The sequence below is a fragment of the Corythoichthys intestinalis genome, chromosome 3 (assembly GCF_030265065.1).
Source record: "Corythoichthys intestinalis isolate RoL2023-P3 chromosome 3, ASM3026506v1, whole genome shotgun sequence".
NCBI lineage: Eukaryota > Metazoa > Chordata > Actinopteri > Syngnathiformes > Syngnathidae > Corythoichthys > Corythoichthys intestinalis.
In genome coordinates, this window is record NC_080397.1 from 58,040,488 (window position 1) to 58,056,571 (window position 16,084).

General features: G+C 38.5%; 1 protein-coding gene and 1 non-coding gene across 2 annotated transcripts; one reads left to right on the top strand and one right to left on the bottom strand.

The window, feature by feature from the left end:
- Window positions 1-1,014: 1,014 nt before the first annotated feature.
- On the bottom strand, window positions 1,015-1,087 carry trnak-uuu (transfer RNA lysine (anticodon UUU)). The gene has a single exon. It is a non-coding gene; the product is annotated as a tRNA-Lys (tRNA).
- Window positions 1,088-1,644: 557 nt separating this feature from the next.
- Window positions 1,645-12,162, top strand: gatc (glutamyl-tRNA amidotransferase subunit C). Its single transcript, XM_057832734.1, has 5 exons — window positions 1,645-1,982; window positions 2,072-2,122; window positions 6,682-6,851; window positions 9,765-9,868; window positions 10,009-12,162. Exons 1-5 carry the CDS (start codon window positions 1,788-1,790, stop codon window positions 10,068-10,070), a joined length of 582 nt encoding a protein of 193 aa, XP_057688717.1. The 5' UTR covers window positions 1,645-1,787; the 3' UTR covers window positions 10,071-12,162.
- Window positions 12,163-16,084: the final 3,922 nt, after the last annotated feature.

The following is a 16,084-nucleotide window of genomic DNA, read 5'->3' on the forward strand; positions in this document are numbered from 1 at the left end:
CTAACATAATATGTACATTCTTTACAACAACCATACGTACGGACAAATCTTGTCCAAGGATCATATAAGCACAACATTACAACGTAGGCGTCAGCCCGAGACGTCGTGCAGCCATATTGCATATTGTGTTTCTAACAGCCTATTTTAGTACAAGAGAACAATTGTGGTTTATTAGAGCCTACATGTATTTAAGTTAGAGGATCACTTTAAATAAAAATGCACGTTGATACGACGCACAAAAAGGTAACTTCCATTTTAAAAATCGTTAGAAAGTTGTATGGATTTACAATCCGCTAGCTTGTTGTTTCTTGTTGTCCTCGAAAATTATACTTGGGTGACGGTGCTTCAAGTGTTCGTTCATAGCCGACGTGCTACCGTGGTATGCGAGCTCAGCTTAGCAAAGAGTACACACAGTGGCACCCTCCATATTTTCCTTGAAATAATTCCAGGCTCTGGCTACTCTGGTCTGCTTTTTTGGCTTTATGCCACTGTTCACGTGTCACCAATTCTGCTGTTTTGGTAATTGGCGGTGTTTTCAACTCCTTGCTGTAGTGAGGAGTGAACCGGTGAATGGCTCGTTGTCGTCGGTTCGTCCGATTTCCTCCTTAGGAAGGCGACGGCGTGCATAAAAACACCGAGAGGCGTCGGATGGCTCTTTATGAATACTTTTATTGACCAAAACAAAAACGTGGGGGATCCAGCCACTGAACTCCGCGCTAACCGTACACTTTCCCAACTCACCGATCTCGCTCCCTCTCTCTCGCTCGCCCACTTTCTTCCTCTTTGCTCAATCTGACAATGCCGGTCACATTGAAATAACAGCGGCCCCCTTGGGGGTGCCAGTAACAACCGCTTGCATCGCGAGTGCCAGCCATTCTACTTTACTTTATTGTAACTTTAATTAAAAAAAAAAAAATTAACCCGTCATTACTCTGACTATGAAATGACGTAATGGAAAGGTACGCCGAGTCTTCCACGCTAAAGAAAAATTCGCACTGGGTGAGAAAAAAGGTACGCCCGAACAGGGACTTGAACCCTGGACCCTCAGATTAAAAGTCTGATGCTCTACCGACTGAGCTATCCGGGCCCTGAAACCATGATCGACCGGTTTGTCATCATATACTGTGAATTGTACCGGGAACGATGTCAAGTCGATGAAATGTGTTTACGTGTCCCCTCTCGATAACATAGATTTGTCGTATATTGTTACGATTTTAAAAGACGGTCGTAGTTGCAAAAGTAGTTAGGTTTTTTTTTTTTTTTTTTTTTAAAACGTATGTGTGTGTGTGTTTTATTTCGTTGTTTTTCGATGGATCGGACTGGCTTGCCTTACCAACTCCAACTGACATCAAAGAAAATAATGAAAAATGTCTACGCTGTATGGTTTTGTGAGTTGTATAACTGGTAAAACAGGTTTTAAACCGCGCCTGCATGCTGCTTGTCAAACATTGTGTTCAAATGATTAAAATAATCCTGAGCTAAAAGACGAACAGTTTTGAGTCTGATACATTTCCCAACGAAGCATTTAGTATTTTATACCAAGCAAAAATAAAATGCACCAACACAACGTGGTATTATTTCTAGGCGAACTATCTCGTTTCGTTTTCTTCTTTGTTTCAGTGTTGCGCATGCGCAGTACTGACTAGACGACTGTCCAAAGGGTCTCATTGCTACGGAAGATCAAAATGCTATGATTCGTTAGCCTATCTAGTAGAAAGCCCTCAGCGTTGAAATCTGGCGACTTTTAAAATCAAATAACAACCTACATATTAGGTTTTTGATTATTAATGATGCAAAACACGGCTGCGTTTTGTGTCGCTTTTGGCCGAATGTGCCGAGGTGTGTCAAAGGAAGTCATTGCTTTTCATTCTTCATCTAAAATTGCGTTCCCACTGTCAAATCTCTCTGGAAGGATTTTTTCTCGCTGCTGTCACGTCGCTAATGTGACGTCTGAGTCCGGTTGTCAACCACGCAATTCTAAGGTAAATTGAAAGGTTCGGCGTGAAGCGCCTATACTCGAAGACCATATTAAGGTAGGCTAATAACGTGCCCTGTTTTTGTTTGGAAATAGGTGCCCGCAGGTCCGACTTGGGAACCAGTACCGGAGGACCAGTTGCCACCGGTATAAATTGACACGAATTAAAAAATAAAGTAATGAGTTGCCAAAACATGTACTCAAGTGCGAGTACTGTTACTTAAAAATTATAAAACCCACTTTTAAAAATTATATTACTCCCAGAGTACATACAGGAGAGCAGGAAAGGTTGTGACACTTGCTTTAACTCTACCACCAGAGGGCGGTGTTTCACTTTAGAAGTATTGAAATGCATTTGTACCCAGAAAAATACAGGTAGTCCCCGGATTACGACGTACTCGTTTTACGGTATTTAAATTTTAAAGACACCGGAGTCTCGTCCGCCATTTTGTCTCTAGTTGTCCAGGCTGTATTTGATAATGATTCACTTATAAAAAATTAATTAGTTGAATTGGTCAAATGAAAAGGATCCCAAGGCCAAGCGAAAATACAAAACTTCCCTGTATTAAATGAATTGGAAAAATGAAAAGGATGCCAAAACCAAGCCAAAATACTAAACTTCCCTGTATTAAATGATTATTCTAAGATGTGTGAAGAGTTAAAGGGGAAATTCAGAATGTTTACCTTAATTTTCAAGTCAGTCTGGAGTCTGTTTCAACATATTATGTGCAGTTTGTTAGTTATTTGTTATTTGCAGGGCTCCGGAGTGGCTAAGTTAGCGGGAGTAAATAGTGCTTGCTAGCATGCCAATAAAAAACAATATTAACAGATCTAACTGTCCAAACAAAGCCATTTCGTGGTCAAAGAGCAAACCATACAGTGCGTCTGGGTGATTGATTTAGGCCATGGGGAGACCCTTTCGATCCCACAAGAAAAAAATCGGTGAAAAAAACGATGTGACGTCACTCTGGCTTGCTTGTCTAGACAGCCTGTTCACTGCAGAGCTGCTGGATTACAAATGTTGCTGTTCATACTACAATTATTGACACACAATGGTTAAGTTTGAATAACTTCAAAGCCAACGTTACTGATTGCATGGGTTATCAGTGATTCTCACGCGTGCATTTTTTTTTTTTTTTTAATTGGCATGGTATCAAGCAACACTGACTCATGCTAGCTTAGCCATTACAGAGCCCTGCAACTACCAAATAACTACCAAACTGCACAGAATTTGTTGAAACCAAATCTATCTACAAATTAAACCCCCACGAACTCGAAAAATAAGCCCAAACTTCCCCTTCAAAACTGTGACAACCTATCCCACTCTCACATACTCAAGCATTAGGTGTCGTATTTTCCGCACTATAATGCACATCAGAGTATAAGGCGCACCTTCAATTAATGGCCTATTTTAAAACTTTTCGAATACAGGTAGTCCCCGGGTTACAACGTACTTGACTTACGCAATTTTGACTTTACGACGCTGGAGTCTCGTCCGCCATTTTGTCTCCATGTTTTTTTTTTTTTTTCTTAGTGTCACAAACAGTACCTAATTATACCTCACAGTATCTTATTTTTTACTTCATTAACATGACTTGTTCTGTCCTCATTAAAGGTGAAGGTGTTCACCTTGACAGCAAACAAGGCAATTTTGGTTTTTGAAGTATTTTACTTCCTTCACTTTTGATTATTTATAAAGCTGTAACACACATATGTACACTTATGTTAATAACGACACACATTTTAACAATAAAACTCAAAACTATTGGTGTTCAAATGTCCATCTCGTCTGATCAATATGTAAATTCAGTAGATCATAGCCTAATTTTTCTTACAAATGGCCGCTAGCGTAATGCTACAAATGCTAACGTATTTACAATTCTCATAGCAAATCGCTTGCATGTAACTTCACAAACTGCAGCTCTAAAGTTAATTACAAATGCATACACAAACATATATTGGCTGAAGCAACTTACCAAACCGAAGCGCAGCTATCATTTATCCATGTGAGACGTCTGAGTGCTCCTTTATGGAAGCACTATTGAACGACAGTCCAGCCAGACCCAACCTTGCCAACAGAGGGCAGCGTATCCTCCACCATTAAACAAAATAACATATTTTTGGACAGTTATTTTGAATATTTAAAGGGTTAATTCTGACTTACGCAGAAATTCCGGTTACGTCACCAGCGTCGGAACGGAACTCAGGGACTACCCCTATAGGGTGCACCGCATTATAAGGCGCAGTACTAGTAGTAGTAAAAGTTGGGGTTGCGTTATGCATCCACTAGATGGAAATGTGCTAAAGAGAATGTCATGTCATGATTAACCAGTTGTAATCCATACATAAAACAGATTGGGTTAAAAGGCGGACAGTCAATGTTAGCGGAAATTGGAGGCTTTTAGGTGCGCCTTCTAGTGTGGAAAATACAGTAAATGGTGACTAACTTGCGCAACATAACTTTGTTTAAACTAAATATATTTGTTTAAACAAGTGCTGCAACGATTAATTGATTAACTCGACTAATTCAACTACGAAAAAGATTCAAATTAAATTTTGCTGCTTCGAGAATTCGTTTAACTAAAGTGGCGTTGTAAAGGTTTATTTTGAAAGTGTTTGCATTTTGTTTTACTGATTTGGGTGGATAAACTGCCCTCGAGTGGCAACAATGAATATGACTTAAATCGTGGCTGAATCCAGCTGTTCCCTGTTAAGACCAACATAAGGTAAGATTTTGTTTGAGCTAAATTTTTTATTATTAATGCATTCCTAATTTAGTTTATAGGTATATTTAGCCTTTTTAAAAAAATTTGGGGGGGGGGGGATATTTATTTGAACGATTTGTTAAGAGCAGTGTTTAAAAAAAAGTTAGCATTTTATAGCATTTAAGCTAGCGGACTTTAGTCTGTAAATTAGCCAATTGTTCTTTTGTAGTGCATACAGTTGTGGTCAAAAGTTTACATACACTTGTGAAGAACATAATGTCATGACTCTCTTGATTTTCCAGTTATTTCTACAACTCTGATTTTTCTCCAATAGAGTGATTGGAACAGATACTTCTTTGTCACAAAAAACATTCATGAAGTTTGGTTCTTTTATGACTTTATTATGGGTTAACAGAAAAAGTGATCAAATCTGCTGGGTCAAAAATATACATACATGGATCTGAAAAAGCGAAGCATTGACTTGAACAAGTCAGGAAAGTCACTTGGAGCCATTTCAAAGCAGCTGCAGGTCCCAAGAGCAACAGTGCAAACAATTGTTTGTAAGTATAAAGTGCATGGCACCGTCACTGCCACGATCAGGAAGAAAGCGCAAGCTATCACCTGCTGCTGAGAGAAAATTGGTCAGGAGGGTGAAGATTCAACCGAGAATCACCAAAAAGCAGATCTGCCAAGAATTAGAAGCTGCTGGAACACAGGTGTCAGTGTCCACAGTCAAGCGTGTTTTGCATCTCCATGGACTGAGAGGCTGCCGTGCAAGAATGAAGCCCTTGCTCCAAAAGCAGCACCTTAAGGCTCGACTGAAGTTTACTGCTGATTAAATGTACAAAGATAAGACCTTCTGGAGGAAAGTTCTGTGGTCAGACGAAACAAAAATCGAGCTGTTTGGCCACAATGCCCAGCAATATGTTTGGAGGAGAAAAGGTGAGGCCTTTAACCCCAAGTACACCATGCCTACCGTCAAGCACGGTGGTGGTAGTATTATGCTGTGGGGCTGTTTCGCTGCCAATGGAACTGGTGCTTTACAGAGAGTAAATGGGATAATGAAGAAAGAGGATTACCTTCAAATTCTTCAAGATAACCTAACGTCATCAGCCCGAAAATTGGGTCTTGGGCGCAGTTGGGTGTTCCAACAGGACAATGACCTCAAACACACATCAAACGTGGTAATGGAATGGCTAAATCAGGCTAGAATTAAGGTTTTCGAATGGCCTTCCCAAAGTCCTGACTTAAACCCCATGGAGAACTTGTGGACAATGGTGAAGAAACTACTCCATGTCAGAAAGCCATCAAATTTAACTGAACTGCACCAATTCTGTCAAGAGGAGTGGTCAAAGATTCAACCAGAAGCTTGTGGATGGCTACCAAAAGCGCCTAATTGAAGTGAAAATGCACAAGGGACATGTTACCAAATATTAGCGCTGCTGTATGTATATTTTTGAACCAGCAGATTTGATCACTTTTTTCTGTTCACCCATAATAAAGTCATAAAAGAACCAAACTTCATGAATGTTTTTTGTACAAAGAAGTATCTGTTCCAATCACTCTATCAGAGAAAAATAGTTGTAGAAATAACTGGAAACTCAAGAGAGCCATGACATTATGTTCTTCACAAGTGTATGTAAACTTTTGACTACAACTGTAGATCCTCATTTATTTATTTTTTAATACCGTTTGACTCTGCTCTAGTATTTTAATTTTTTAAAATGTTCCTTACCCGATTACTCGATTATTCGAACGAACTAGTTCATCAATTAATTGACTACTAAAATAATGGATAGCTGCAGTCCTGGTTTAAATAATATGAAATAATGCTAATTAAGCATTAAAAATTGTTGTAAATAAACCTTTTTAATGTCGTTGTGTGAGTGTGTGCGCAAGAGACCACATGACGGCAAACCAATTCATCTATATTGAGTGCCTCCACAACCATATGGAAAAATGTTTGAATAAAGCATCACCGTTTTTGTTTTCGTTTTCCAGCCAACGCGAGTAGCGGCTGAGCTGGTGGACAAACTCGAGCGTCTGGCTTTAGTTGACTTCCGCACCAAAGAGGGACTTGCCTGCTTGGAGAAGGCCATCCGATTTGCAGATCAGCTTCACGTTGTCGACACGACAGGAGTCGAGCCGATGGATTCGGTTCTGGAGGACAGGTGTGTGCGCTTGTCGCTCACGTAGGCCGAATTGCTGCCAGTTTTTCAAATACAGTCCCTGACAAAAGTCTTGTCGCTTATCCATTTTGTAGAAACAATTGCTAATAACCTGACTTTTAATTATTCAATTGGTTTCAGAAATGGCTCATATGAAAGCTATGACCCTCCCAAATGATGCTGAATGTACAAAAATATATTTGTTTCACTGAAGAAAGATTTATCATTTAATGAAGACGTAATGGTCAAATTTTGGCAAGACCAAAGTTTTGTCGCCTACAGAAAGTAGTGTGAAAATTGAAGAAAAAATGCACTTCAAATACAAAAATATGTTACATAACATAAACGAATTAAGTAGTGGTGCTGTAAGATCCAAATTGAATATTTTGTATGACTTCCATGGGCTTTGGCAAGGATTCATACAATTTATTGATGAAGTCATCAGGAACATCAAAGAAAGCAGTCTTGCATGCCTCCCAGAGTTCATCAACATTCTTGGGTTTCGTCTTCCATGCTTCCTCTTTCATCCTGTTCATGTCTGGTGACTGGACTGGCCAGTCCTGGAGAATCTTGATCTTCTTTGCCTTGAGGAACTTTGAGGTAGGGATTGAAGTATGCGATGGAGCACCATCCTGCTGCAGAATTTGTCCCTTTTTATGGTTAGGAATGTAAGAGGCAGCTAAGATTTGTTGATATTTCAGACTATTTATGTTGCCTTCCACCCTGCAGCTCTCTCGCACACCCCATACTGGATGTAACCCCAGATCATGATTTTGCCACCACCAAACTTCACCATGTGGGCTCCAGTAGGTCTCCTGCAATATTTGCGGCGACTGTGGTGTAATTCAATGGAAGATTCATCTGAAAAATACACCTTTTTCCACTTTTCATGCATCTATCCTTTTGACAGGCGGTGGGCCTTGGCAAATGCCACACATTTTTTAAATTGTCTGCACCATAAAAAGGGACAAATTCTGCAGCAGGATGGTGCTCCATCGCATATTTCTATCTCTACTTCAGACATGTCCAAAGTCCGGCCCGGGGGCCAAATGCGGCCCGTGGTCAGATTTCATCCGGCCCCCAGCCTCTGTCATAAAAACAATAACGTCTGGCCCGCACACAGACTTAATTAATTGGTCAGCAGTACTGCTACAAGCATATGAAGTAGCTTACACACTAAATGCTGCTCCTCATTTACCCACTAAAGGGAGCAGCACTCTAAGCAACATTAACACATGTAACCCTTTATTCCCAATTTTCTAAAATGGCGACAATCATCAACAAAAAAAGTTGACTGCAACGGCTGGCGCTTCAAGGATAGGTGGAAACTGGACTATTTTGTCACTAAAATACGCAACGACTGTGTCTGCCTCATTTGCAAAGAGACAGTCGCTGTTTTTAAAGAGTTCAATATGAGGCGATATTACCTAACAAGACACACTGACATGTACGACAAGATTACAGGGTAGATACGTAGCGAGAAATTGAAGCAACTTGAAGCTAGTTTAATTTCACAGCAGAGGTATTTCGCAAGAGCCCAAGAGTCGAAAGAGAACGCCACAAAGGCTAGTTGCAAAATTGTTGAAATTATTTAAAAAAAAAAAAAAATTAAAAAAAAAAAAAAAAAAAAAAAGCAACGATTAATCGATTAACTCGAGTATTCAATTAGAAAAAAAATATTCGAACTAAATTTTGTTGCTTCAAGTATTCGTTTAATTGAAGTGGCATTGTAATGGTTGATTTTAAAAGTGTTTGCATTTCATTTTACTGATGAGGGTGGATACAGTGCCCTCTGGTCTGCCTCTTTTCACATGGCTGAATCCAACTGCTCGCTGTTAAGACCAACATAAGCTAAGTTTTTGTTTGAGCGAATTTTTTTTAATGCATTCTTAATTTAGTTTGTAGGTATATTTAGTCGTTTTTTTATGGGAATATGTGTCTGAACCACTTGTTAAGAGCACTGTAAAAAAAAAAAAAAAAAACTTTAGCATTTTATAGCATTTAAGCTAGCAGACTTTTTCTATCCAAGTTAGCCAATTGTTCTTTTGTTGTACACAGATCCTCATTTTTTTAAAAAATTCTATCGTTTGAGGCTCAGCTCAGGTGTTTTAATTTTTCATGTTCCTTACCCGATTACTCGATTATTCGAACAAACCAGTCCATCGATTAATCGACTACTAAAATATTCGAGAGCTGCAGCCCTATAACAAAGCAAAGGTTACACACAGAACAGCTTGCTAAAATATGCCTAAATATATTGTTCTACGTAAAGGACGTCAGCCAAGGTCGGCCCACCACATTTTTACCACACCAAATCTGGCCCTCTTTGCAAAAAGTTTGGACACCCCTGCTCTACTTCAAAGTTCCTTAAAGAAAAGAAGATCAAGATCCTCCAGGACTGGCCAGCCCAGTCACCAGACATTAACAGGATGAAAGAGGAAACATGGAAGACGAAACCCAAGAATGTTGATGAACTCTGGGAGGTACGCAAGACTGCTTTGTTTGATGTTGTTGATGACTTCATCAATAAATTGTATGAATCCTTGCCGAAGCCCATGGAAGTCATACAAAATATTCAATTTGGATCTCACATTACCACGACTTAATTCGCTTATGTTATGTAACATATTTTTGTATTTGAAGTGCATTTTTTTCTTCAATTTTCACACTACTTTCTGTAGGCGACAAAACTTTGGTCTTGCCAAAATTTGACCTTTATGTCTTCATTAAATGATCAATCTTTTTTTCAGTGAAACAAATATATTTTTCTTAGCTTTCATATGAGCCATTTCTGAAACCAATTGAATAATTCAAAGTCAGGTTATTAGCAGTTGTTTCTACAAAATGAATAAGCGACAAGACCTTTGTCAGGGACTGTTCAGAAAGCGTGTTCCTATGTCTTGCTTGTACATCCAGGGTTTTATACTTGAGAGATGATACGGTGATGGAAGGCAACCAAGCTGAAGAACTTCTGCAGCTCTCCCAAAAAACAGTGGAGGAATATTACGTGGCACCACCAGGTAAAAGACATTAGCGATTAAATTTAAAAACAAAACAAAAAAAAAAGATTTGTTCTGCTCAAACATTTGGGATGGCATATGTCAATTCTTCATTGTTCAGAAGTACATTGTTTAAGAAAAATTGTTTTATTTCACCACAGGAAATATTCCATTACCAAAGCGGGAAGAGCGGGCTGCCATGTTGAAACACTCTGAACTCTGACATCGGACAATGTGTTTTTCATTTTGAGGACTCATTTCATCATTCGCTGTGAATCTTCTTCCTAGTACAGCATTTTATGACCAGTGTTTTCAATGTTACTTACGACGTCCGCGCGGCACGTTCTGTTAACAAGCTTGAGTGTAGAGCTGAAACGAATACTCGCGTAACTCAGGTTTAAAAACCGATCCGAGTAATTTTATTCACCTCGAGGAATCGTTTAATTTTGCCAGCTCTAAGCATCACGTTTTGCCCGGACTACTTTTAATGCTGGACAACGCGCTGAAGTCACGTGCGCAGAGGAAGAAGCAATTACAAAAATGTTTTTTTATAAAACTTACAGCAGCCGACAGCCGCTACAAACTACGCCGACGTTGCTAAAAACTACGCCCGCGTGATGCTAGTTTGGTAGCAGGTAGTGTCCGATGCGTCTCATAGATATCGCATGTATTTAGCAGTAGACTTCTCATTACTAATAAATATAACGTTACTGTCACTCGCTCTTGTAACGTTAGCGCTTCGGAGGGCTAGGTTTCTATTATGACCACTGTCGATGCGTGGCTAACGTGTCTTGCATACAGGCTTTAATCTGTAAAAACATAGCGCTGTAGAGTGATGAGGGTGTAAAAACATAATAAAGCTAACTGTCAGTTTTAGCTCAGTAGTAATTGCTGAATAAATGTGCTCCAATACAGCTGGTATCATACATTTATTTTGAACACTGCAAAAACTCAAAATCCTACCAGTACTTACAGTTTAGACTAACTTAAAACTTAACTGAAACTTAAAAATAGCTTGACACAAATGGAAATGAAATTGAAACGTGGGAAAAACACATAGCTTTCAAGTGATGTGTGTTATCAAGCGTATTTACATTTTTAGGTAAGAAATATATATATTAGGGCTGTCAAACGATTAAAATTTTTAACCGAGTTAATTACAGCTTAAAAATTAATTAATCGTAATTAATCGCAATTCAAAGTGATCCACGGATAGAAAGACTTGTAGTTCTTAAACGATAAATGTTATAGTTACAAGTTAAAATAATAATAATCCCGAATAAAATTTGTAAAATTTTCAATCAAAAGTAGAGTTAATATAATAATAAGAATAAAAATAACAATAATAAAAATAGAGTGACCAAAGTCTTTAAGTTTTACGTGTATTTTGCATAGCTATTTTGATATGGAATGCCAGTTCATTTTGCATGGTTGTTTAACTGTGTGTCAGAATAGGGCCTCATTACTATAGACTGAAGTGCTTTTCTTTTTGTAAAAATTATTTTTTTTTGGGAGAGATAGGAATATTATTTTTGTTGTGCTTTCACTAAACGATACTTACAGTGGGGATAACAAGTATTTGATACACTATCAAATACTTGTTCTCCCCACTGTATGTTTGTTGTGAAGGAGTTGCCAATAAACGGCGCGGTCCAAAGAACGCCTTTGTCCACTCGCCTCTACTGTATAACATATATCTGTACATATCTTACCCAAAATACAACAAGAGACACATAATTGCCACTAAAAGAAAGAAAACTTACCGAAATATGTGTGGAGCACAAATAGCAATTTGCATTGCATTGTGAATACAGCATAAACGTCTCACAACTACTAATTCTCCCACGTTTAGAAGAAATAACATGAGTATGAAACGGCGCTGCCCCCAAGCGGCCGGTGGCATTCTCTTCACTCTTAATGTCCATAAACGGCCTCATTGTAATCTGTTTGAGGCAATATGCGAGATGGTCATTCACCCAAGCGCCAGCAGAGGGTGGCAAAACTCCTTAACAAGTGACCGTTTCAGTCTACTGTCATTTAAATCTGTCTGAGCGGGATATCTGCGTTAATTGCGTCAAATATTTTAACGTGATTAATTTAAAAAATTAATTAACGCCCGTTAACGCGATAATTTTGACAGCCCTAATATATATATATATATATATATATATATATATTTTTTTTTATAAGATCTAGAAGTTTTTGGAGTGAAAGCAGTGAATTTGTTTTTCTAGTCACATCTTAGATGCAATTGTTGGCGGTTTTCAACAATGTACATCGAAAATAAAGACATTGATTGACTGAAAATGATTCAATATTGGATTAAATGTCTTTTTTTTTCCCTCATGTATATTTATAATTGCTCTTTACCTAAAAAAAAAAAAAGTTTTATCCAATTACTCGATTAATCGATAGAATTTTCAGTCGATCACTCGATTACTAAAATATTCGATAGCTGCAGCCCTACTTGAGTGTCCTTCAAAATACCACCAGGGTCCAAAAAAGGCAGTCTACCAGGATATACAGAATAAACATTTGCCCATTAGCTTTCACTCACTGGTGTGATGAGTTCGGGTGTGGTAGCTACACTAAAGCCATGTCTACAGATAGCACGGTATTTGGCAAAAAAGAACTTTTACTATGGTTTGGCCTATCAGCCACACGCACATTTAAACAAGGGTACTTAAGAACGCAGGGCAAAGTGAAGATGTGCAAAATTTCCGTTTGTGGTGCCATCATGTGGACACTGATAAACTGTGGAAACGTCATTGGCTGCGAAAAACCTACGACACACATGAGACTAATGAATACATTTGGTGTAAATTAGGTGCTTTTTTTGCTTCCATTTTTTTTTTTTTTTTTGCAAACTCTTGCTGTGCTTCATAGTGAGGAATCCATGCGAAGAATGGGGGTATTATGGACAACTACTTTTCACGCATTGTTTTGAATACTTAAAAATGAATGAATGTGGTTGGCTGTGGAAGCCCCCCCCCCCCCCAGACATAATAGGGCAGGATCTTCAGTTTAAAAAAAACAAAAAAACACCCTGTTAGGTGTAGCCATGGTCTCAGCCACATGGTTGCTAACCGTCCTACGCTATTGTTTAGCCACAACTGGATTCATTACCTTATTACTATTCATCCTTCACACAGCTGCTGGAAACAGAACTGTTGTTTAATCCATACGCAGGCGATCTTGAGATTCATTTTTGATTGATTAATGATTTGACGACACTGTGCATTTCATTCATGATTTTACAACACTGTGCGGGTGTGCGCTCGTCCTCATGGGAAACAAAGTCTTCCTTAAATCAGGACACTACCGCTTTTGTCCACCTGCGTCGCTAAAATCGACCAAAACTGATAGGTCACCAAGTGTTGCTTTAACTGACTGAATAACGTACAGCACGAATGCCATTTTTAGACCGTTACGTCCCAGACATAACGCGGAAGTGGGTCGTTATAGACACGCCCTCGCATACAATCCATGATATTTCTGTTTGTTTTCTCTGGTAATGTTTCAAATAAAAACATGCCGATCAAACACTGCTGCTATGGAACTTGTAGAAACTAGGGTTGTTCCGATCATGTTTTTTTTTTGCTCCCGATCCAATCCTGATCGTTTTAGTTTGAGTATCTGCCGATCCCGATATTTCCCAATCCGATTGCTTTTTTTTTTTTTTTGCTCCCGATTCAATTCCAATCATTCCCGATTATTTTTCCCGATCATATACATTTTGGCAATGCATTAAGAAAAAAATGAATAAAACTTAAACAAATATATACATTCAACATACAGTACATAAGTACTGTATTTGTTTATTATGACAATAAATCCTCAAGATGGCATTTACATTATTAACATTCTTTCTGTGAGAGGGATCCACGGATAGAAAGACTTGTAATTCTTAAAGGATAAATGTGACTTTGTATATTGTGACTAAATATTGCCATCTAGTGTATTTGTTGAGATTTCAGTAAATGATACTGTAGCCATTTAACTGTTCTGCCCAAATGCATGATGGGAAGTGCAACCATGACTCTGCGTAGTGGTACCAATTGATATATCTTCTCTGCGTCGAGAAATAACATAGGGTGTTAAGAAAAAGATCAATTACTACCTTTCTTCCCTACATTGCTTCCCACGATATTTCTAATCATAGGGAGAGGGATTGTAAGGCTTTAGCCAATTAAAAAAAGGCTCCAAAGGCTGCCAAAATTCACTCTACTCATTTTACGCTACCTTTTAGCTCTATATATAGATAAAACGGCGCCATTACAGATTGAACGCGACAATGCGTGAGTGGGTCGTGCAGTGCATGCGTTAATTGCGTTAAATATTTTAACGTGATAAATTTTTTAAAAAATTAATTACCACCGTTAACGTGATAAATTTGATAACCCTACCTTAAGCCTAAAGACTCTGGATGAGTGTAACGTATAATGTCTGTAACGTTAAATACAATTAGAAAACGATTTAATTGAAAAATATACATATATTAAAAAAAGGCATGTCCGATATTTTTTTTGCCGATTCCGATACTTTGAAAATGACGTGATCGGACAATCGATCGGGACATCTCTAGTAGAAACGACACAGACATTATGATATACTAAGGATGTTTTTTTCATACGTTTCCCGAAACCAAAAAATTGGAGGAAAAAAATGTGAAGAATGGATCAACTTGCGCGGACGGCCAAAAGACCAGTTTAACGCCAGCAAGGTGAAACCAGTCACATTTCATATGCAGTAAGCATTTTGTTGGGGGCCATGGCCCTACAGAAGACGAAGAGGTAAACCATTTTGATATTTTTACTTCTTTTTTTAGCATGGTGTTTTGCCTTGCTGCTTCTGTCTGACAATGAATGACCTGAAAAAATTTAAACTGGTATCTGACTGCCACTGTTGTTACATTTTCTGTTGTAAAAAAAAAACTTTAGTAAGGGGGAAGTGTAAATAAATTATAGAATCAAGATTTGTTATTAATGAAAAAATTAGACGTGTTCGTTAGCTGTCACCGAGTAGCATTAGCGATTGCTACACAAAAATTGCAATGTAAATTACCCCCAAGGACAGTCAGAGACAACCAGAGGATATAATATATAAGGAAGACAGGGCATATGGTGCTGAAGGATAGATTGTTGAAACAGGAGAATGTTATTGTCAGTGGCGCAAGCAGTGCGCACAAGAAAAAGGTGTCGATAAAAAAACTACCTCTGGATCCGGTCGGCTCTTTTTCCCGTCTTTTTCAGCTCTCGACACAAGCGCCCTCTCTGTAACTGAAAATTGGTAAGTTCTTCCACATCTTTACCAGTGAATTTGGCACCAGGGACATCATTTTCAAACAGAATTGGTAGGTTTATTAGGCTCAGTAAACATCTCGTTGGTACACTATTTCTCTGAATTTAGCATTAGGGACAAACGCGAGCTTGACCCGCCTAGCAACAGCTGCTAATGTCATGAATATTATTGAGCAAAAGTGACGTGTTGCGTGCCGTACGCCATTCATTGATATTTTTTTTCATTCCAAGAATAAACATAGGTCACACTTTTTATATAAAAAAAAATCGTCCATATCAGAATGTAGCTGTATACAAAATTTAACTTACAGAGGGGAGAACAAGTATTTGATACACAGCCGATTTTGCTGGTTTTCCCACTTGCAAGCCATGTAGAGGTCTGTAATTTGTATCATAAGTTCTCTTCAACTGTGAGGGACGGAATCTAATACAAAAATCCAGAAAATCACATTGTATAATTTTTAAATAATAAATTTGTATTTAACTGCATGAAATAAGTATTTGATACATTACCAACTAGTAAATATTTCGGCTCTTAGTTCTTTTTTAAGAACCCCTCCTGTTCTCCACTCATTACTGGAAGTAACTGCACCTGTTTGAATTTGTTACCTGTATAAAAGACACCTGTTCACATGCTCAAACAAACAAACTCCAACCTCTCCACAATGGCCAAGACCAAAGAGCTGTGTAAGGACATCAGGGATAAAATAATAGTCCTGCACAAGGCTGGGATGGGCTACAGGAAAATAAGCAAGCAGCTTGGTGAGAAGGAAACAACTGTTGGAATGATTATTAGAAAATGGAAGAAGTTCAAGTTGACGGTCAATCTGCCTCGTTCTGGGGCTCCATGTAAGATCTCACCTCGTGGGGCATCACTGATCATGAGGAAGGTGAGGGATCAGCCCAGAACTACACGGCAGGACCTGGTCAATGACCT